The sequence below is a fragment of the Rhea pennata genome, chromosome 1 (assembly GCF_028389875.1).
Source record: "Rhea pennata isolate bPtePen1 chromosome 1, bPtePen1.pri, whole genome shotgun sequence".
Classification (NCBI taxonomy): Eukaryota; Metazoa; Chordata; class Aves; order Rheiformes; family Rheidae; genus Rhea; species Rhea pennata.
Genome location: NC_084663.1, coordinates 72,459,715 through 72,483,749, shown reverse-complemented (window position 1 = coordinate 72,483,749; position 24,035 = coordinate 72,459,715). Strand labels below are relative to the sequence as shown.

The 24,035-nt window shown below is 38.6% G+C and overlaps 1 protein-coding gene across 1 annotated transcript in view; it reads right to left on the bottom strand.

The window, feature by feature from the left end:
- BCAT1 (branched chain amino acid transaminase 1) overlaps positions 1-11,612 on the bottom strand; it is a 46,192-nt gene extending 34,580 nt beyond the window's left edge. Inside the window, exon 1 of the mRNA XM_062570580.1 lies at positions 11,546-11,612. Within this exon, the coding sequence (XP_062426564.1) occupies positions 11,546-11,599 (54 nt within the window). The 5' untranslated portion in view covers positions 11,600-11,612. The remainder of the gene's footprint in view (positions 1-11,545) is intronic.
- Positions 11,613-24,035: the final 12,423 nt, after the last annotated feature.

Sequence of the window (24,035 nt, the reverse complement as noted above, 5' to 3'; positions counted from 1 at the left end):
CATGATCTCATTGCAGTCACAGAGACATGGTGGGATAGCTCGCATGACTGGAACACTGTCATGGATGGCTACGTGCTTTTTAGGAGAGACAGGCCAGGAAGATGAGGTGATGGAGTTGCTTTTTATGTGAGAGAGCAACTGGAATGTATCGAGCTCTGCCTAGGGGTGTAGGAGGCAGCAGTCGAGAGCTCATGGGTCAGTATCAAAGTACAGGCTAACGAAAGGGACACTGTTGTGGGTGTCTACTACAGGCCGCCTGACCAGGAAGAGGAAGTCGATGAGGCTTTCTACAGACAGCTGGAAGTAGCCTCATGATTGCAGGCCCGGGTTCTCATGGGAGACTTCAACCACCCCGATATCTGCTGGAAGGACAGCACAGCTAGGCACACACAGTCCAGGAGGCCCCTGCAGTGCATCAATGATAACTTGTTGACGCAGGTGATGGAGGAGCCTACAAGGAAGGGTGTCCTGCTGGACCTTGTCCTAACCAACAAAGAAGGACTGGCTGGAGATGTGAAGGTTGGGGCAGCCTTGGGCTGCAGCGATCATGAGATGGTGGAGTTCAGGATCCTGCAGGAAAGTAGTAAGGCAACAAGCAGGATTGCAACCCCGGACTTCAGGACAGCAGACTTTGGCCTATTCAGGGGCCTACTTAGAGTAATTTCATGGGTTCGTAGAAGGAAAGGGGGTCCAGGAGAGCTGGCCAGTACTCAAGCATCACTTCCCCCAAGCTCAAAAGCGGTGCATCCCAAGGAGAAAGAAGTCCAGCAAAGGGGGCAGGAGACCTGCATGGATGAACAAGGAGCTGCTGGCAAAACTCTGACAGAAGAGGAAAGCACACAGAATGTGGAAAGGGGGACAGGCTATTTGGGAGAATTATAGGAATGCAGTCAGACTATGTAGAGATGTGATGAGGAAGGCTAAGGCCCATTTGGAATTGAGTCTGGCAAGGGATGTTAAGGACAACAGGAAGGGCTTCTTCAAATACATCAGTAACATGAGGAGGACTGGGGAAAATGTGGGCCTGCTACTGAATGAGGCGGGGGTCCTGGTGACGAGGGATACAGAGAAGGCAGAATTATCGAATGCCTTCTTTGCTTCAGTCTTCACTGCTGAGGGCAGCCATCAAGAATCCTGAAGCCTAGATGCAAGGGAGAAAGTCTGGAGAAAGGAAGATTCTCCTTTGGTTGAGGAGAATAGGATTAGAGATCTTCTGGGCAAGCCTGACATCCACAAATCCATGGGCCCGGATGGGATACACCCACGGGTACTGAGGGAGCTGGCGGATGTTGTTGCCAGGCTGCTCTCCATCATCTTTGAAAGGTCATGGAGAGCTGGAGAGGTGCCTGAGGACTGGAAGAAAGCCAGTGTCACTGCAGTCTTCAAAAAGGGCAAGAAGGAGGACCCAGGCAACTACAGGCCGGTCAGCCTCACCTCCATCCCCAGAAAGGTGATGGAACAGCTCCTCCTGGATGTCATCTCCAAGCATATGGAGGAAAAGAAGGTGATCAGGAGTAGTCAGCATAGACTCACCAAAGGGAAATCCTGCTTAACCAATCTGATAGCCTTCTATGATGGAATGATTGGCTGGGTAGATGAGGGGAAAGCAGTGGACGTTGTATACCTTGACTTCAGCAAGGCTTTTGACACTGTCTCCCATAAGATCCTCCTAAAGAAGCTCAGGAAGTGTGGGTTAGATGAGTGGACAGAGAGCTGGATTGAGAACTGGCTGAATGGTAGAGCTCAGAGGGTCGTCATCAGTGGCGCAGAGTCTAGGTGGAGGCCTTTGGCTAGTGGAGTCCCCCAGGGCTCAGTACTGGGTCCCATCCTGTTCAACTTTTTCATCAGTGACCTGGATGAGGGGACAGAGTGCCTGTTCAGCAAGTTTGCTGATGCTACCAAGCTGGGCAGAGTGGCTGATACACCTGAGGTCTGTGCTGCCATTCAGAGAGACCTGGACAGGCTGGAGAGTTGAGCAGAGAGGAACCTCATGAAGTTCAACGAGGGCAAGTGCAGAGTCCTGCACTTGGGAGAAACAACCCTAGGCACCAGTACAAGCTGGGGCTGACCTGCTGGAAAGCAGCTCTGCAGCGAAGGACCTGGGAGTGCTGGTGGATGATAAATTGATTACAATCTAGCAATGTGCCCTTGTGGCCAAGAAGGCCAATGGTATCCTGGGGTCCATTAGGAAGAGTGTTGCCAGCAGGTGGAGGGAGGTGATCCGGCCCTTCTACTCAGCCCTGGTGAGGCCTCATCTGGAGTACTGCATCCAGTTCTGGGCTCCCCAGGACAAGAGAGACATGGAACTGCTGGAGAGATTCCAGCACAAGGCCACAAAGATGATCAGAAGACTGCAGCATCTGCCCTATAAGGAATGGCTGCAAGAACTGGGCCTATTTAGCCTGGGGAAGAGAAGACTGAGGGGCGATCTTATCAATGCACATAAATACCTGAAGGGAGGGTGTCAAGGGGATGGGGCTAAACTCGTTTTCAGTTGTCCCATGCGACAGGACAAGAGGAAATAGGCAAAAACTGAACCACAGGAAGTTCCGCCTGACCGTGAGGGGGAATTTCTTTACTGTGAGAGTGACCGAGCACTGGACCAGGTTGCCCAGAGAGGTTGTAGAGTCTCCTTCTCTGAAGATATTCAAAGCCCACCTCGACATAACCCCATCTAAGATGCTTTAGGTGACCCTACTTGAGCAGGGAGTTTGGACTAGATGATCTCCAGAGGTCCCTTCCAACCTTACCGATCTGTGATTCTGTGACTCTGTAATCTAGTATCTTACTTACCAAAGAAATACATAAACCATTTAAAGTATGGCTAGTTCCTTAAATTATAAGACACCAAGATGTTGATAAACTATTAAACAAAAGGCCAGAAATTACACATACCCATAGATTGTTACATTTTGGTCATATTAACAGTTATGTCACTTAACTGAACAAGGCAATAGTGGTCTACCACAATCAGAAAGCATGAATGGAGAGCAAGTACGAGCAGGCTTTAATGCAGTCATTGCACTGCTCTCAAATCTGGTTACTGAAACTCGCTGCTACTGCTGGTCAAGCTAGCTATATTAAAATCTGCTTTGGCCACGCAACTGCACTTCCTGACTGCGACTTTAAAAGCAATTCCATATAGAACAATGAGAGATGCCACAATTGTATAATGGCTCAATTCCTCATACAGAAAATCTTCTCATAGACTGACATTCAGATGTTTCCATAAATACAAAACTATGGCCCCTCTTCACTAATGGGACACATTAACTAATTACACTATAGATATTATTCTTTATTAATATGTGCTGCTTCTTCTCAAGAGATCTGAAAGCTTGGTTAACACAATTTCTAATGCTGTGCTGTTCTTTGCCTCACAACCACTGTATTTCCACACCGTAGCACAAACACAACAGTCCATTTTTAGAAAGAGTTTGCCTAGAATAAGTTTTGAGTCTAACACAAGTTGAGGGCTCACATTGGTCTGTGACACAACACTAGAATATAAAGATTCGTAACATTTCACTGATATGGCTTTTTTTCTTTCTTTCTTTCTCTACTTTTTTAAACAGTCACAGTATTTATAGATCTTCAAATGATGCTTTATAAATACAAAACTTAAAAAATTGATATGTGAAGATTTAAGATATTATTTTCTTACGGTTCTGGAAACCCTGTAATTTCTATTTCACACAAAGAAACTGAAACACAAAAAATGAGATACTTACTTCTACACTTTTAAGAAAAGTAGCTATATTGATGGAAGAAATGAATTGAAAACCTAAATTTCCAACAAACAAGAAAGAAATATTTGGCCTAAGTAGCCTGTTCAGTAACAAACATATTATGTGGAATAGCCAAGAATAGAGTCATAATCTCACATACCTGAATCCTGTGCAGTTGCAATTAAATCTTGATTTAAATCTGCCTGATTTTAGTAAGTTTGTGGACATGCATGGAAGTGGATTTATGGAATGATGGCACCCTGAATTTATCTTTTCCAATGGAATTTGAAAAAAATCTTTTAGGAATATAATTCCAAAAACATTCATGGTACAGTTTCTTACACACGTTTAAGGAATAATTTCAAACATTCAGTTGACCACACCTACCTTTTCCCTTATTCCATCCCTCGCTCTCACAGGTAGACACAAGTTACAAAGTTTACAAATTGACATGAATTATAGCACTTGATCTGCCACAAAAATTGCTGTATTTTGTCAACTGAGCATACTTAATACTTTCTTGAAAACAGTTAGTAAGTGTGGGATTAAGATAAAACTTTTCGAGCTCTCCAGGCTCAAAGCAAGCATGGAAAGCCCAACAGAATCATATGGAAAAAAAGACTGAATTCTCTTCCTTAATTGTAGTTCTAATTCCTATATGTTGAGCAAAGAATCCATTTAATATCAAATCTGGGGACTCAATACCACTTAGTTTTTTGGGAAAAAACTAAGAATTCTTGAAAACAGACATGGACAATATGGATTTTATAAGTTTGAGAGGGTCAGATAGTTTCCTTTGTGGATCACTGGCTGGTGCTAAAGCCCTGCATTTTAAAAGCAATTCTTCACTTTCAGAAAAAATAAAACCAGGAAAAGATACGAACCAAATGTAATTTCAAAAATTCTAGTAAAATCTCTGTGCTTTTGCAGAAACTTTATCTTAAATTCCTAGTCAAAAAAAAGATAAAGCATCACTTTCCTTGTGCTATAAATTACCTCAACGAAACTGTTCTCTGGCTGTTCTTCCAGCATCTTCCTTTTATCTTGGCTAAAAGCTCCTGTTGTTTGCGGAAGACAATTAGTTTTATTTACAAATCTAAGAACTTCAGATAATGGGACAATCCATTTCTCTACTACAGCTAAAACCCTGTAACTATTTGAGGGACATTACTTTTCAGAAAAGAAACACAGCTGGAACTACCTTTTGCCATGGGGTTTACATTGAACAGAATGACCACAGATCTCAAATGCCACAAGATAGACAAGTTCCCAAGGGCATGAAAAACCACTTGAAGACTGTTGGGAAATCACCTCTTAGCCTAGAATGGAAGAATCATGGTGAATTATTTTCACAGCTCTAAAAACATGTCCTTGCTCAGTAGCATTTCTGGGCTACCACAGTTCTGAAGGAAGAATCAATGATGTTTCTCTACTACCACTACTCTGTGATGATCTACCTGATTTGGAAGCACAATCTGCCAAATAAGAGTCATACTTTGACAATACTGAGCTGCATTAGTGCTCTACTGTGTATGCAACTTACGTGGTCTACTTCAGGAAAGATACTTTCTCCTAACAGCCAGCAACCACTGAAACATTCATTATCACCTCCTAGGCCTTGCCACTTCTCCTTCTTGTCAGGATAGCAATCTTGACTGCAAGCAGACTAGGTGTTGATCGTTACTCTAACCACACCTTTCTGACAGTTGGAAGGAAAGCAGCAGATGCATAAGTTAGTCTTGACCAGCTTGTATTAGTCTTCTTTAATAAATTCTTGGGTTTATACCTTTATAACATAGGATTCTTGTAATATGCTGGAAACATATTTTGTAGAAGAGTGCAGTTAATAGAGAGCTGCAACCACACGATGAATTCCTGCCATTATTAGTAACATTCAAATGACTGTGTGCAAAGCCTGTGTGGATGCAGAATGCCAAGTCACCACTTGGCAATCAATCTGTTTGTTGTAGCTGCTTTCCTTCTTGGAAGATGAAGATGAGGGAATATATTTGATTGCAAATCACCTGAAGTAATTCTGCAGCATGTAGGAGGCATAATCAAGTGATATGAAGGCCATGTCATCTAATAATATCATTACTCTCCAATCTCTTTTTGATCGAATGAGTAACAGTGGGCAAATCATTTAATTGTCATCAACAAAAAAGTTAAATTAATAGTTTCAGGTGAAATCAAGATATAACCAGAATGACCTCTCTGAAAACAATCGCTGATCCTCAAACGGAGTAAAACAGAAAAATGCTAAATACTGTTGTAATAACAACAGAACCAGTCTCTAGCTTGGTATCCTAATCCAACAGTGGCTAAAGCTATGCACTTCCACAGAAATTTTATCCAGATGACCTAAGATGTGGGAAGTGCCACAATTTTTGCTTGGAAAGTTCAGATCGGACTTTGGAAGAGAGGAGTGCAGTGCAGCACATAGTAGTCAAACTCACAGCTGACCTGATCTAGTGCTGATGACAGCCCCACATTCAACGGGAGGCTAGACTGTATGAGCTGTGATTCCAGGACATAAAACTTCTGGAAATACCTTATTGGGTAACACTATATATACCTCTAATTGATTGTCTTCTGCTCCTTCAAGACAGTTTATAAAAGCAGCTTTCCTATGTACACATTTTTGGGAGTTATTGCTCATTTCACAGCATCAAGAGACCGGGAAATCACTACAAAACATTTTGCTGATTTTTTACCATGCAACTTTCTCATGAAGGAAATGTTCTTTCTGATTAATCAAAATTTAAAATGTAGTCTAATACAGAATGTTAAAATGGAAATAGTAAACATCAAACTAGGGTATTCACCTCAAAACTCACAGCAGAATCAACAGCTACAAACTGTCTCACTGAGTGTCTGTATGCTTCGCAAGGTAAATAAATTACTGATGTCAGTACAAAATGACAAATTGAGAATGAGATAGAGAGGAATAGATACGAAAATACCTAAACCCATTATGTAAACCCATTTCATTAACGTAAACAGGGAAAATGCAACCATTCATTGGGTTTCCCACTCAAAGACTGTTTTGAAAATAGGGATATATTTTCTCTATAGAAAATAGGAATCTTTCACCTGTTTCTAATGTGTAATAACAACACTAAAAAAGACTATGTAAAGCAGTAAAATCTAACCTACTTCTTAATTGCATAGAACACTCTTGTACAAAACCTTAACATGCACCATGGTGCACCTTACTTATAAATTTTAACATGCTTCTAGATAAGATACAAAGCTTTTCTTTATCTTTAATGTATTTATATATAATGCTAATATTGTATTATATTATATTATTTGCTAGGAAAGTGAAATAAGGCAGAGAAACGGAATCAGTACTCTGTTTTGTGCAAACCCAACAAGTTCATAGTAATTTGACACCAAGACTATATGATTTAAAATACGCAGCTAAAGGTTCTATTACAGGCAAGAGCAATATCTGTGTGACAGGACCTGTAAGAAAAAAAATAAACATCCTTAAAATTTTTATTGGCAATGTTTGAAGCACAAACACCTGCCTTGGAAATACATTTTCAGTTTCTTCATACAGCATCCAAAGGAGAAAATATTACAGCTATAGATCTCTGTGAAGAGATTTTATCTATTTATTTGTAGGTTATACCTACAGTGCAGAAATAATCTTTTTGTTCTAGTTTATACAGTCCCTAGCAGAATGGCAGACAGTTCACAACTTAGTTCACATAATGTTCCAGGACACTATGGCAATGCAAGAAACAAATACTGAACATACAGCATCACAGAAATCTCACTATAGCCACTGTCTCACACAGCTAGTCATAAATCAGTTTCAAACTGGAAGCCATGCACACATACTGGCCTAGTACTGTATTCAGTCCAGCAAGTCCAAGATCTCAACATGGATTATTAGTTTGAGCGCAGCACCGCACTGACCTGCCTATATAGCTTCCAGTCTGCTATGGGCTCACATCCCACTGCCTTTTAGCCCAGGAAGGCTGGGTCTGTCTGCAGAAGATTGTGCAGAAATAATCACAGTTATTTAGTGTAATATGAGGAGCCATTCAAGTGTAGGAACTCCACTCACATGTTTTTCATTCCACTACCACAACTCTTCATATTAGTGACTTAATCCAGATTAATTTGTAAACTATAGCTATTTTACTCTGTTTTACCATAATGCCCTAGAAGGTCTGCATAATTTTGGCACCTGTAGTGGTGAATGTACCCTTAAAAATTAAAGCAAAGTAACTGCTTACATGATTAAGATGACTGACTAATTCTATATAACTTCAAATCATCAAAATACAGAGAAACAGAATAGAAATAGATAATACCTTCTTTAAGAATCTTTATGCATTAGTCTCTCAGAGAGGAAAAAATGCATTCTGTGACAGTTACATAAAGACTAAAATCATGTTTCTGCATATAGATTGATAATATGATAAAAAAGGCATTCATAGATGCCTTTAGTTTCTTAAGACCAAGCATTATGTACTCAAAGTCAGAGCTAACGCACATATTAAAAGAAACCAAATTATGATAAAATACAGAAATAGACTGTTAAGTTACCCAAACAACATTCATTCTGTCTTGTGACAGTAGAACGAGAATGGATACATTAAAGAGTTTATCAAATTTATCAAATAATACAGATTAAGTGCCTTAGTCATATGTTATATCATGATACTACTGTATGTGAAAAGGCATATACAACAGCAAAACACAGTACATGCATTTGCTGATTCAACATTCTGAAATATATCATGATCATACAGAGGATGGCTGCAGTTTCAATTATTGGTTTTATATGCCTTTCCTAGAAATCTGATGCTCACAATAAACAAAAATTACAAATATATCTTGGTTATACTTGGAGGTTATGGTCACAATCCACAGTCAGTTCTTTAAAAATATTTTACATAATAAACAATAGTTTATGGGATAAAAAAAGAGAAAGATTTCACTTTGGTAGAAGGATTTGGGTACATAAATCCTGGAGGTCTGACATTTTCTACAGTACAGGAAACCTAAGCATAATCCTTGTTCCTTTTGATGTTCCTCATCTGTTCCAAGGCTGCTGGCGATGTTAATTTTAAATGCAACACATTAGGAATCTTGTAAACCACAGAGCAGCCGGGGCTAGCTTTTTAACTGGAGAAGTGAGTCAAATTTAGAAGTATTTCAATAGCAACTAATACGAACAAAGTTCTGATTCTGACCTATTGACTTGAGAGAAGTCCATGAGAATAGAAAGAGTAAACAGCTAGCAGAGGGACTCACTACTCCCTAGTACCTATATGTAACATTCTTTCATTTACAGTGTGCAGGGGAAAACTCCCCTATAAGTCTAAAGTCCCCTGTTAGATAGAAATTGCAGTGAAATTTATATAATCCACCTAAAAAGTACAACACTGCATCCTAAAAAGAAATGTCTTCAGGAAGGGAATCTGGTATTCAAATGTTGGCATCATCCACTTTAAGTAATACGTTTTATATAAGCATAAAAATAAACCATACTCTGTTTTGTATTTCCATTCCCACAGTCCTGGATTATTTAGGTTACTTGCATATAAATAACAACTTTCTTTGAAATATCATTCCCAATAGTTTCTGAAGTTGTAGCCATAAATTATTTCCATACAAGCAATTGTGAAGTGCCCTGGAATGAATCCAGTTTTATTTTTCCTTCAGTTATACAGGTTTTTTAATTTGAAAAAGAAGGTACAGAAACTGCAAATTATTATTATACTGCATGATATGGCAAACAATACATGTCTCCCCATCATAACTTTCACACACATACACCACAGTGTATTTTCTAGTGACTAGACACCCTTTCTGGTGACTGCACTTAATCTCCAGAAACAGATAGGAAAGTGCAGGAAAGGACTTAGAAATCAGACGTCAGTCTGAGCCAGCTGTTTTTTGTAATATTATTCCCTTTATGACCATCTGTCCCACCTTGTAATATATTTTCCCCTCACACAGATTCTCCACTCATGATTTGCCATTCTGGCTGACATACAAGAATAGAAAGAAAGGAAACTGGCTCAAAGTCACGCAGTATTTGGAGTTTTGGTAAGGGACCTGCTTGACAGCCAATATAATTTAAAGCTGCTTTAAGGCTGCTGTAATTTATGGCCTGTTCACCTATGACCCAAACACCATCAGAGTACATCACTACTCTGTCTGTCTATCCTTCCTCTGGACTGTGCCAACAAGCAGAAGAAACAGTACAGGACAGTTACATAAGTGAGAGTGACTCCTTTCTCTAAAGAAATTGTTTTTGTTTTCAAATACACTAGCAAACTACACTGAAAAATCTATTGAGATCTATCTTGTCTATTTATTAAAACTAGATTTACAAAACAATTTGCACTCCATACATGTCAGATCCTGACGTTTCGTAACTGGCTACATGCTTACGTCAACATTTTACAAAGCAGACCTTCTGGCTGAAAAGTCATCCTAAATCATCCTTCTCAGACAGAATTGCCAGAGATGCTCAATGCAAAGAAACAAAGAGGAGAAGGGCTTGGAAGAGTTGAGAATGGTGAAAAAGAAATTAAATGGCATTCTACTACATGACCAAATCCTACAGTCATGGACTCTAAAAAGAATTCTTTGCCATTTCCAGTGAGACCAGCATTAGAATAAATCTTTTCAAGGAGACCAACACATTTTGTGCAGCATTTATTTTCTATATCTAGTTAAAGACTGAACAGCTAAAAGGGAAATAACTACTTAAGCATAATTCAGAAGACTGCACTGGACCGGACACTGCCCAAAGAATCAGGAAGAACATGACGGTTACAAAGTGTATCACTACAATTTCATCTCATGTACTGCTGACAATAGTCAGCAATAACAGGAAAGGAACTGCTGAAAAAGCACAAGTGAGGTCAACTTTTTGGGGTAATATTTTTAAACATCTACAAAAGATAGATGAGGCTTTTTAAAGATTATATGTAAAGCAGCGAAAGAGAGAGGGGAAAAGAGAATTGCAGAGGCATAACAAAGACAACAGAAATAAAAAAGAGAGGCAGAGAATGGGAGTGAGGACAGAAGGTAGAAGTCAAAAGCAGCACATGTTGATGGAATCTCAGTTTCCAACAGAAAAGTAGAAGTTAACTGTATCCACACACTGTTAAAAAAAAAAATCTCTTAATTACTAGTGCTACATTTGTGGGAGGAAGAAGAGTGAGATCTTAACCAAACTCAGTTCCAAGCATAAGATTAAAGAAAAAGAGAGGGACTCAATTCCTGGTCAGTTCCTGGCCGCTTCTTAGCGCTCGTTATTATCACAGCCCTGTTTGCTTGTTGAGTGCTGAGAACGTGCCAGAGCTGTGGTGTGTTTTGGAGTCCTTCTGAGATCCTTAACTCTGCAACTTTGAAAACAGATGGAAAAACCCATTTTTGAGCACCATGCCAAAGTTTAACAAATAATAAAGTATAAATAGGGGGTGTTACAGAGTCTTTGTCTAGTGAACTCAATCTAGAGTTATACTGTTTTAAAAGCAGATAAGAGTTAAGAAACATCCCGGTATATCATGTTAATTTTTGTTTAATGACTATCAAGCTTTTAGCTAGTACCCGAAAAAATAATTAATTTAAGTTCTTCTTGAAATATTTTTAATTTCTGCAAGGGTTAATATATTTTGAAAATATTTTCTGAAAATGCAACTTCTGCTTACAAAATTATGATATTCAAGCATGTCAGCAGCTACTAAGTCTTGCACAACAATCACTACCACATTACGGATGATGTCTGGCACTGTCCAATGAAATGCTCCAGACGCTCAGATTTTTAGCAAACAACTTACCTTGAAAGATTCAACCACATGCTTTGTGGCTTCCCCTGCACATCCTCCAGCCATGCACTCATTCTGACAGCCCTAGATGGAATAAAAATACAGGAAATCAAATTCAATGTATGTTGTAAAAGTTAATTCTTTCAGAGCCAGATTATATTTCACAATTGTTCAGACTTCATAGTCAGCAAGTTTATTAGCAAGATTTTTTTGTAGTTTGCTAGCGTAATTTTAAACCTTTTAGACTGTTTTACTTCATCTGAATTATTTCATGCAACTGTATTTTGGGGCTTTAGTAGGAGTGATAACATCTTGTATTAACCCTATACACTTTACAATAATCCATGGACAACATCACAAGTCTTTCATTTAAATCTAAATAAATATACTGTGTTTTCACATAGTTCCATCAAATCATGGAATCTCTATTAAAAGCATCTACCTCAATAGATTTAGGGTTTTTTGTCTTTTCTCAAAGAGGTCTGACTAGGCAAAGTGGAACAGGGAATGAATCATTTTCTCTCAGCACTCACTCTTGATTAAATGAAGGCACTAATAACGAATGCCCACCTACATAAAGGTATAATCTTTAAGCATTATTTAAGAACATTTTGAATTACCTGCTTTATTGGTCTGAAGAGTTCTGCTGCTGATTATGCTCTAAAGGGACTGAAGAAAAAGGAGTGATAGCTCTAGATAGTCTTTCATTTAGTGACAGTAAGAGAACACAGAGAGGTGCAAGCCATCAACCTGAAAGCAAGATTTCCAGTTCTGCAGCACCTGGCTAGCCTCTTTGAGGACCCTCCTGCACTAGCTAGACCTTCTTCACCAGCAGCCAAAAATGCACATGGCATTTAAGGTAGCATCTTTAAGACAGAGCTGGAAAGGCAAAGTGGGGGCAGAGGTTTAGGAGAGGGATGGGGTATCAAGAGCAAGACTGGCTGGGAGACAGGCCATGGAGAGGATGGCTGAAGGGATGGCCAGCTTGTGAGACGTGGCAGCTGATGAGTGGGCAAGGGAAAGCAGTTGGGCTTGTCAGGGGCTCTTGAAGGGGGCAAGGGAAGGACAGAGGCGCTAAGGGATGTTATTGCCAGGGCTGACAGGAAAGGGCTACAAGGGACCCTACAAGGGAAAAGCCCCAGTAGGTGCTGGTCCTGGCTGCTCAATGCTCAGCAGTTACCTCTGGCCACACCACCCCTCAGCTCTGTCATACTGCAAGCGGGAAGTCCCGCTAGACAGGAAAGTCTGAGGTCAAACGTTTAATCCTCTGCAGCAAAGAAGTGCACAGAAAATCCTTTACGGTCAGTCTGTGAGATCCATGCCCCAACACCTTGGGCGGGGGGGGAGGCTCCTTGCCCTATCTGCAGTCCCAAGTGCTGGGCAAGTAGTGGCACACTGGGACACAGGCCACCAGAGCCCTACAGCGGCCAGCATGTCCTGCTGGGGCTGGGGCTGCACGGGTCATATACTGTGAAGCACAAAACACACAAAGCAAATAATGTATTTTTTCCCTTTGTAGATCTTGGAGATATGGCAGAGAGTGAAAAGAGAGCAGTACCTTCACTGAGCCTTTAATGGATAGCAGACTTGCAAGGAACAACAGAAAAGGCAAGATCTCAGCCACAGAAGATCTCACTTCCTCTCCCCTCCTCCACCTATTATGCCCTGGGTGGGGGGAGCATAACATCCCTTCTGCCTTTTCTCATCAGCAGCTTTAACCCTTCTGTTCCTCTTTTTCCAGTTCTCTACAGTGCAACATACAATTCTGGCTATGTACTTCTTACTATCGACTAAAGGAACTGCTAAGAGAGATCACAAATCTCTTTGCAATTTACCAACACACATTATCTTAAAAGCTTATTAAAAAGCTGATTTATTTATTTTAAAGTTCAGGTTTATTTATTTATTTATTTATCCAGAAAGACAAGTATTTTTGCTAGTTCCTGTTGAACAGTATTCAGTGTCTGAGACCCTAGCAGGACTTACGTATTACCTGAACTGAGGACAGCCTGAACTAAGCACTGTATAATAGATTCTTGCTTTCCCTATAGTTCTTCAAATACTCCCAAATTCAGTGGTAAAACACCAGGAGGTCTTTACGAGACCATCAGCTTACAGAAGGCCTTCATGAGACCATCAGCTTGTAACAGCTAAGTATACTGTCCATGAATTAAGTCAACCAATTCTACTCTGCACTGCAGTGAATTAGAATGGAGAATATACTGGTTACCAGCTGAAGAGATGTTAACTACAAGCTGTGAAAACAAGAATTTCTCAAACAGCTCCAGCTCCGTTGCTGGCTTTCATCTAATATGCAAAACTGGATTTTCTAGTAACAGTTACTGGTGATAGCAAATGCTGGCAAGTGCTCAGTCATTATTTTTCAGTCTCTTTCCATCTCTGCTTTATTAAGTTACTCTAAAGCTAGGTGTTGGTTTATGCAGAAAGGACAGAATGTGGATGTAATTCATGTATCTCTTTAAAGAACATGAAAGAGAATCAAAATTTGCTTGTAAATTTCAGGTGTGAATCATTTACAGAAGGAACCGTTAGGGGCTTGATCATGTTTTCATTCAGGTCAAGGTTCCCACTTAATTCAGTGAAGTCAACAGTCCATTTTTAGAGCATATGCCATTGGGCAAGTCCTGCTCTCAATGAAGTCATTATGCTTTGTAGATTTAATTCATATTTAAAGCAGTAGCTAACTGCCTTTGTTAACCACACTGAGATCAAATACAGTTAATCCCTTAGCACTAGAAACACATGCCACAATTACCTTCTAATTGATCGAGTCATATTTTAATGGCTTATAAATCTGAAACATGCCATTAAATACAATAAGGGAAATTATTCCCTGGTTTAGCACCCACATTACTAAGAGAGATGTGCCAAGGCTAGATTTGCCCTTTTATTTGATAGCATGGTAGATTTAAAACTATACCTATTACAATACTGTCATTATCCTGAAGAAATGTTTGAGATTCTGTGTCAAAGCTTCCTTAAAAGCCGCTCAAGTTTCTGGAACCTGTCCCAGACCAAAATATTAAGATGCTGTGTAACTATGTTAGCATGACAGTATTTTCTATGTTGCAGTGGAGATCCAACAACCATTTTTATGGTGTATATATAGCTGCTCTTTGTAAACTTGAAATATCACAGTATTTCACCACTTTCCTTCAAGAAAATAGGATAATTTTGAATTGCGATGCTTATATGAGAAAAAAGTGTAAAGCATACATCTTAGATTGAATTAGTTAGCTTAAAAAGTGAGTTTTATAAGTCTCTATTACTGAAAAATATCAAAATAAAGACTTGATGGCAATTTTTTTATTTATTGTTATAGTGGTATAGTGTTAGTATATAGTAGTATACTATATAGTTAGTATAGGTAGTACAGTGTTATTGTTATATGTTCAGTGGTATAATTATTATTATTGCAAATCCTTCAGTGTTTACAAAGTAATCATAATTAACTCAGTTGAGTTATAGTATTGCCTCACACCAGTACTTACTTCCAACTTAATTCTAACGTAAAGACATAAAGCTTATTACAGGGTTCTTCTCAATGTGGAATGGAACACACCAAGTCTGGTACCAATCATCACAAAATTTGAAACTTGCCCTATGTGCCATGTACTCTGTCATGCTTTTCAAAGAAAATAATTCTTTAATCAGTGCTAACATCACTTTGTTTTCCAGGTTGTTTGATAATGCATCTCCCCATTAAGGAATAAAAACCCTTTCCCTTAGTGGAAGGTAAGGGTAAAAAAATATATTGCAATTTCTACTTGTAATTTCTATTGAGTCCACACTATCAGTTAGGAAATTATATTTACTGTTTTTAAAAACAGCTCAAGAGCTGCAGTTTCACAAACTCCTTAGTCATCTTTTGGTTTCTTATCCCTACTGAACTGATGCAGCCGATTTTTGTCAATGCTCATGTCTTTCTTTGGCAATGTCCTCAGGGCTGCTAAACTCCCCAAACTTACTATAACCTATGCATTTCATTAAGGTATTCAGATGAGAGTGCAGCTTTCTTGATAACATGACTGTGAACATCTAATCTGAAATTCTGTGTAAAAACCTTCCTAAATATGAATGAAATGACCCAGTGTGTCCTTAAACAAGTCAGTCCACAGATATCTCTGATGTCTCCACTGTGACTCAGAATTTCATCACCACCACCTGTGCCCTGTTTAGAGTATTGTCAGTGACAGGGAACATCTGAAAAACCAATTTCATGCTGCTGCTGCCTAGGAAGGCTAGAATTGTAGGGAGCGCTTTGTTGGCAGTTGGCTACTCATGAGGGAGGAGAACCTAAAGAAGCACATAAGCCAGAGATGCACAGCTGTGGTGGCACATAGTCCCTTCTATTGAGATGACCCTGTCTCCTGCTACACAGAAAAGTTTACAACCAACACTATCCTGTAGCAGCCATCATGGCCCACCAAAGACAGAAGGAAAGTCAGAGGCCGTATGAAAAACAGCCTTCAATAGAGAATGTTCTTTCCGAGATGTTTCTCCAAATAAAACAGTGTCTTACTGCTTTTTTCCATGCTTGCTTCTGGCTATTAAGTGTCTAATAAAGATTTCATGCTCCAATTTGCTTTGGGAGGATAACGAAATTAGAGTATTTATCTGTGATTTCAGGTATCCAGCAGATCAATGCATTCAGTACAACTAAACATGGTTTATATGATGGTACTGCCTACAGGGGAAAAAATTAGATGTGTGACAACAGGTACTCATGCATTTGTACCCATAAAATCATAGTTGCCCTACTATTACAGGTATAAAATAAGAATTCAATGTGCACAAATGCCACATATTCTGTGTTGTTCCCTTCATATAAAGCATTTCCATGACTTGAAAACAGCATTTATTTCTCTGCAGAAAACGTTAATATAATCTGACATCCACATCACATAAAATATGAATTTGCAGAAAAAGGGCTACCGAAAGCAGAATGATGTTCTCAAAAAATAAAACACATCAACCCATTGTCAGACAGAGAGAAAATCCGAATACTGCTGTAGGGCTGAGACATTCAATACTATTTTTAACATAAACTAAAAAGACTTTTAGTTAATGACCTTTATGACAGACTTCTAGAGCCTCGGAATCTCATTTATGTTATCCAACAGCCAGGCATGCTTACCTTCAATGTGCCATGGTAGCTGTATGCTATATAAATAATATTTTTAAAGTGTCTGTATATTGTATGGATATGAATGTCAACATGCACGTGTGTATCACCATGTGAAGGCCACCAGGTGAGTTCATCAGGCTGAGCTGCTTACAGGACAGCATGCCTTCCCATATACTACCTTGAGAAAATCTCATCCATACCACTTCTTTTAAATATTCTGTTTTCAAAATCATCAAGGAAAAGCAGATAAGAAAAATACCTCTTAAATTGTATTTCTAAACACTTAAAGCCAAACAGAGATCCCTGACATATCTTTGTTAGCATGGCACACACTTTAGGGATTGGCTTGATAGGCTTAAATAATGAATCCACAGAATAGGTACAGCACAAACACCAGAGCAGCTCCATTGACATGTAGATCAAAACACACAAAAAAAGGGTAATTCATCAAAGGCCACCTCAGTTCTTAGCTTTATACTTAGTTCATCAAGAAGAATTCTTGTTTGACTTCTGCACTTCCCATGTATTTCTCTAAGACTACTCTTACCTGATATGTACCTGCATTGATGCCTTGACCGGTGGGCATTATCACTTTACCATAGCTTCATGTTCAAGCCCATCCCTTGAGCTGGTACTAGTGTTGGTTACACCGCCAGGCAGTGTAATAATGACACAGAATAAAGGAAAATACAAGGCAACTAGCAGAAAAAAAGAAAGTAAGCTTCCTGATGATTTAATGACGACTGTGGCATGAAAGAATCACAGCTTAGAACACACACAAATTTCTTAATTCAAGAAAGCTGCATTGCAATAACTAAGGTTGAATTTTAAATAGATGTCATTAAATTAGTCCAAAAGACTATGCAGGCATTTATCTTCTGACCTGACTAGTTTACTTGGTTTAGATAAAATCACTTTAAGAAGCAGTTTAAATAAAATTGAAATATGCTCCTCTTAAAACAAGCATCTGTCCTGTATTTACATAAAAGAATTCAGTTGGGCTAGTATAAACTAGCCATGGTATACAAATAATATTTTCACAATTTAAGAAGAAATATAATTTAAGAGGTAGTTTTATCTGCTTTTTCTTATTGATTTTGAAAACAGAATATTTAAAAGAAGTGGTATGGATGAGATTTTCTCAAGGTAGTATATGGGAAGGCATGCTGTCCTGTAAGCAGCTCAGCCTGATGAACTCACCTGGTGGCCTTCACATGGTGATACACACGTGCATGTTGACATTCATATCCATACAATATACAGACACTTTAAAAATATTATTTATATAGCATACAGCTACCATGGCACTACTAGTTGTGCTAGTATAAACTAGCACAACTTATTGGTTAGAAAAAACTTTAAAATGGAGACCATAAAGCAACTGAATTATTCAGTCACTCTATCCAAGATTCATATTTAGTAACTTTAATAAGTATATCACAACTTTAACAGCAGAGTAAGTTGGTTTCAAAAGATTAAATAAATGCAGGACAAAGCTGCCAAAGTAGAGTCACTGCAGTCAGCAGTCAGGTGAGAAACGTCTCTAGGCAAGAATGCCAATGCTTAAACGAATATTTGAATGAGTTCAGTAACAAGCTTTCTTGTACAACAGGTTAGGCATATCAGCTCACCTGAAAGGTATACAGCAAGACTAGGCAAGGTAAAGGATAACTACTTCTGAAACCCCAAAAGAATGTGTGCTTGATAAACTGGATTACAAAGAAGGGAGAAACGAGCACACTAGAAAATAAGACTATTTTAAATTTGTTGCAACTAACTCTAAAGAAGAATCTGACAGCATTATATTTAGTTTCAAGCTAAAAGCATTCTGCCAGATATTTTGGAAAATTTACAGCATAAATTGTGAATCTGGAATGTAAAATGTAATTGTTCCCAATTCAACGGTGTTGAAAGCCTACCACCAGCCCCACCCAACACAGGGCATAAAGGAGCTATGTATAACTATTTGGCGTCCCTTTATTCCTTTATTAGTTCTGTCCCCATATATTCCCTGCACAACCATACGATCCTACTCATTTTCTTTACATAACTAGATAAGCACTGTAAAGAAACCTTCTTCCCAAATGACCTCCAAATGCAATCCGCTTCAACCTTATTTTTGAAGCCTACTGCTCATACTGTTCTTACTTTTGTTTCCTTTTCTATGAACTTTCTGTTATTCTGTCACTCCCTAGTGCCATTTCCTCTGTCTTTACTCTTTTGCTCAGCTCACTGACTCTTCCCTTCTCATTGGAGAAAAAAGTCTTGTTTTATTAGGAGAATAGGGGGGGATGACCTAATGGATCTTTTCCATCTCTAACTCCTATGAACACTGCCTGTAAGCGCTTCTTTTGTTGGTTTGTTTGTCTGCTATAGCATTAATTAGTTTTTTAACAAGTGCATTGTTTGCTAGAATGGCATAAAGAAAAACATATTAAAGCTGCCAACTGGATTTGGTTGACCTATAAATTCATCTGCCTGTTTTCTAAACAGATAGTGTTTGATGGCTATGTGATATGTTTATTGCTCAAACAAAATAAAATTGATAGGCATCACGATTTTATTGTTTGGGCCCATTTCTTGTCGATATGAAATCTTTTACATCACACTGGCAACAAGAAAGAGCATAAATGTTTTATCTGTCCTCTCCTATCAGGGTAAAACAGCTTTGTTATTAAACACAAAGCTGCTTCTGTTGATTATCCTTTCTAACATTCCAATTTGTTCATACATTCCATAAAGCCAGGTACTAAATTAGCATCTTAAGATTTTTTGGTAATGTTAACCAGAGCTATGAGATATATTTTTGATTGCATTGTTCCACCAACCAAGATGAATGTAAGCACAATAAAATAAATTCTGCTTATTTTCATCAGGGAAAATAATCCAGTATGGGTTATACTGCCAACATCTTTTATATTGACACAGCTATATAGGTCTAGTACAGATCTGATCTAAAGATACGTAAAATATAGTTAAGAGGTTATTTGTGAAATTCCCTGATTATCCCTAAAAGTACATACAGATACCACAGCTGATGACCAAGGCAAGTGATTTGATGTAATGTAATTAGCAAATGATAATGTTAACAATAGAAATGCATACGTAGCAGAGACAAACAAAATCATTGTCTGAAGAGTAACTGAAGGCTTAGAACTGGAAACAGATAATTTAGTGGGGGGGAATACAGCTTCTGTGGTTTGCAAATAAATCATTGTAGACAGCTAGGGAAAAAAACAAACCACAGCAGATACAGTGATGTATTCCAAAAAGAGAACTGACATGCTTAAAGAGCTAATAGATTAAAACTTGTATTTAAGGATATACTCCTGTGCCCAATCTCTCATAACTACAGCTATAACAGAAGGAGTACAGGATCAGACCTTAATCGCTGGCCTGTACTCTGCAGTCATTTGTAGCTATTCTCAGAGTGCTTAGAGCGTGTCCCATTTAAGTCCATTTTGCACTGGAATAAAGGTTTACATAAGACGCTGAGCAATGATGAATCACACACTGAAAACAAAAGCTCAGGGGAAAAAAAGACTTGTGGAGAGGAAAGAAGCTACTTTTTTCCTGTAAGTCCTGCATACACTCCCACTAGAGATAATAAAACAGTACCTTACAGACCGGCTCTCCAATAACATCAAGTACAATGAAAAGTTCAGCAACTGTGCATGTGGTTGCTGGTCTGTGAAGGGCAGACATATACTGGCTTGATATCACATCTAGCCCTGATAACTTTGTATGGCCTATTTAATTCATCACTGAGTATCAAATGCCACTGGTGCAAAAGCATGGGAAGCATTACTCTCTGGATTAGCGTTAGGCTGTTAGGGCAGTCACAGCCTGTTCCCTGCTTCCCAAGGAGTGTGTTTAGCTGTTAGGTGTCCAACAGATAAAGCTGATAAAGCATGGCAGCAGCTATCTACCCTGAAATCTGAATGGGCTCTATACCGCAGGAACACTCTGCCTCACTACTCAGAGGAGTACTCTTTATCAATGTGCTCTTAAGCTTCATTGTTCTTTTCAAACGGCTTAGCACAGTCGCTCTCTTTTGCTTGCTGGAAGAATTGTACATACCCGGATATGAGCTCTGCCTGGACATCTTGCTGCAGAAGGACCCTGACTTGAGCTTTCAAATCTTGCAGTGGATTGAGTGATCTAATAGGTGACTTCAGATGGGTGATGGAAACCAGCCCAGAAAAAGGAGAAAGACAGAAGGTTTTGCCTAGGGGTATCGCAAATACTGTGCTTTCTTTTATATTCTGATAGTACAATCTTAAAAATTTTTATTCCAGATAAAGAAGAACTGAGACCTTCATTATTTATAACCTTTAAATTAAGCTTCTTGCTGTAATACCTGGAAGCCTTAAAAACTATTACTGGCTCTAGAGTCACAACATCGAAGTGAAGGAGGGTGGAAGTATCTGTCTCTTTTACAGAGGAAATTTAGGCACAGATTGTCCTACCTGCACACTTCACATGCATGTTGGCTGTTGCTTCAGAGTTTGCAGAGGTTGCTCCATAGAAGTCTGACTTATGCAGGAATAGGGAGTGCACAGCTCCTGACAAACTAAATCTATAGCTCCTTTCTCTTATAACGACATACCCATCACATCCATTACAGTTGAGGTAATTGAGGTAACTCTATAGAAGGAAGAACAAGTGTAACTGATTGATGTGGTTTTGGCTGTGTACTCTATTCACATAGATCTATGCCCTATGCAAGCTTCTTTCATAACAGCACACAGGCAATGACTGCTGAAGTCCTGTCTATACTAGCTCTAGTGAGTTTTAAACTTAGCATTAGTGGGTTGAAGTAGTGGGAGATGTCTCCCTGGATTTTAATAAAGTCTGGATTATATCCTTGTGGTGTGTTCTTTGGTATGTGCTCAAACACTGCCTTCACCTGAATTAATTTTACACAATTTACCAAAGCACAGAGGAAGCTGAAGCCTTTTTCCTGAAGTAAAAGACACTAGGAACAGAGCTATCCTGCAGGGAATATAGCTGAAGACAGCATATACACTGATGTTTGTCTTACTGTTTAAGTTAACAACAAACTACAGAGAGGAAGCATGTTTACATAACAGACGTACAGCTGTGACTATGATAGTAATTCCTCTTACTTTATAGTCTTTATAAGGTTCAGAGGGTGCAATCAGAGATATAACGTATAACCCACAACATCAAGGAAACATAAATAATCACATGGAAGCAAGCAAAGTAGAACACAACTACAATGTCACATATCACCTCCCTGAATATGGAAAAACATCAGATGAGTAACGTAAATCATAATATCAGCCACAAGGAGCTGCTTTTCTTGATGATGTCTGCTCAGAAGAGGTAAAATTATTTGATTAGCAACAAAGGGCTAGATTAATCCAGATGCAAAGTAAATATTTGACAATGTGTAACAATTTCAAGGTAGGGCAAAAATCATGCATCAAGCACTCCAAAATTCTGGATGCTTCAGAACTAAAGTTATCTCTATGCCTCTTTTCTAAATACCTCGTGAGCAAGTGCTTCATCTGAAATCACCTATCACATTTGTTGACAGTGATCAGAGTAAACTGTATTCTGCCTGGGGAAGTCAAGAGCAAAATATCACTCAGCACATTAGAAGTGACCTTGAAAAAGGTATGGCCACAGATGAGGTATTTGTAGAGATGCCAGCATTAAGCATGCAAAGCAACTGGAGGCTCTTTGCCAAAATTATTGCATGGTAAAAGGCTATCACAAGAGCGATTCAATCTCTATTAGAAGAGAGGTAACTCTGAAAAACTAAGAAATAGGACTAGTACTGAGGATAATAGACCTATTACAAGTAAATACTGTTCAACATCTTTATCAAAGATCTAGCAGCTCTGTTCAGCTCAGGAAGTCTAATTTAATAAGACTTATTTATAATACTCCATGAACCAAGGGTTTTGTCCAATTTAGTACCACATGAATATCAATACTCTTGACTAGAATGTCTCTGTCATTTCTGGACTTATGAAGCTAGTGAACGAATTAATATAATTTAGAATATTGTCTGGTATGTCTTATATTGGAATCCAGTTCATCTGGAAGTAGCACGACACAACATATTCATTTCATACGTACATCAAAATAAATATTTGGGATAATGGACATGATGAAAACATTGCTGGCTACAACAGAAAACCTTAAAAGAAAATATAAAGTACACAAATGTAAATGCAGCATTCTCAGTTCAATGAAGAACCAGAAATGAATGTTAACGTTACTGAACTTCTGCCTCTAGGTGTCAAGAAGAACAGCCAACCTGTAAATATTTGTATCGCCTCTGAAAAGGTGTGAAAGGCAAAGGATAATAATCAAAAATAGGGCTACTCTAATGGTACAGGCACTCCTCAATATGGAGAAAGCATGGATTATAGAACTCGTCTCTGCATTCATCAGAGCACTGTGTAATACTATGGCTATGGTCAATTTAAGAAAAAAGCACAACTGTGATAGAAAGATATGAAAAGCAGAACTGAACCCAGTGCAGTCAAACAACCAAATGACTTTTCTTATAGTTTCAGAAGAAAACCATTTTCTGGCATGGTAAACCTTCTTTCATTTGTCTCCCAAACTACACTTCTGTTTCTAAAGATGGTTAATCCTGGCAGAGTCTGTAATTTAGCTTCCATGCACATATAAATAGACTACTTGCATATCTAACCATATCACTTATAAAGCAGATGCTATATACATGAAAGCAGATCACATTATAAATAAGACAATAAGGATAAATGCGTTAAATACTTAAGTGTGAGCATGTATGCATGCATGTATATATTCTGACAGCCTTTGTGGCTATGTAACCAAGGTATGCTGTAATACCCTATGCTGCCACTACTACCCAATATTATTGTTCGAAGGCTCACATTATGTTTTTATATCATTAGACAACCTCTAACACTATCACAGACTGTGATCTTGGTAGTTTTCCTAAGGAACATAAAAGCCTAAATCCTGTTCTCAAAAATGGTTATGATAGTTCTGAATATTTTACAATTACAGAGCCTACCCTCCCAAAAATCCTGTAATTTTACTGGATCAAAAACCTAACCTCTCTATCTCTCAAACTTTAAAATCAGAGAAATAAATCTACATCATGCATCTAGTAAGATACTTAACAATTAGCTTGCAAAACATGTTGAGAATACAGAGGGTATTAAAACTTGTTATAAGCTTTTCATTTTTACATTGTTTTGACCAGAAATTTATTTCTCATGCTGGAAGATGAGACATTCCATGAATCAACATGAATTATACTATTGCTGCAAACTTTAAGTGAACTATATGCTATTTTTCATAAATTAAATGATGATGCACAGT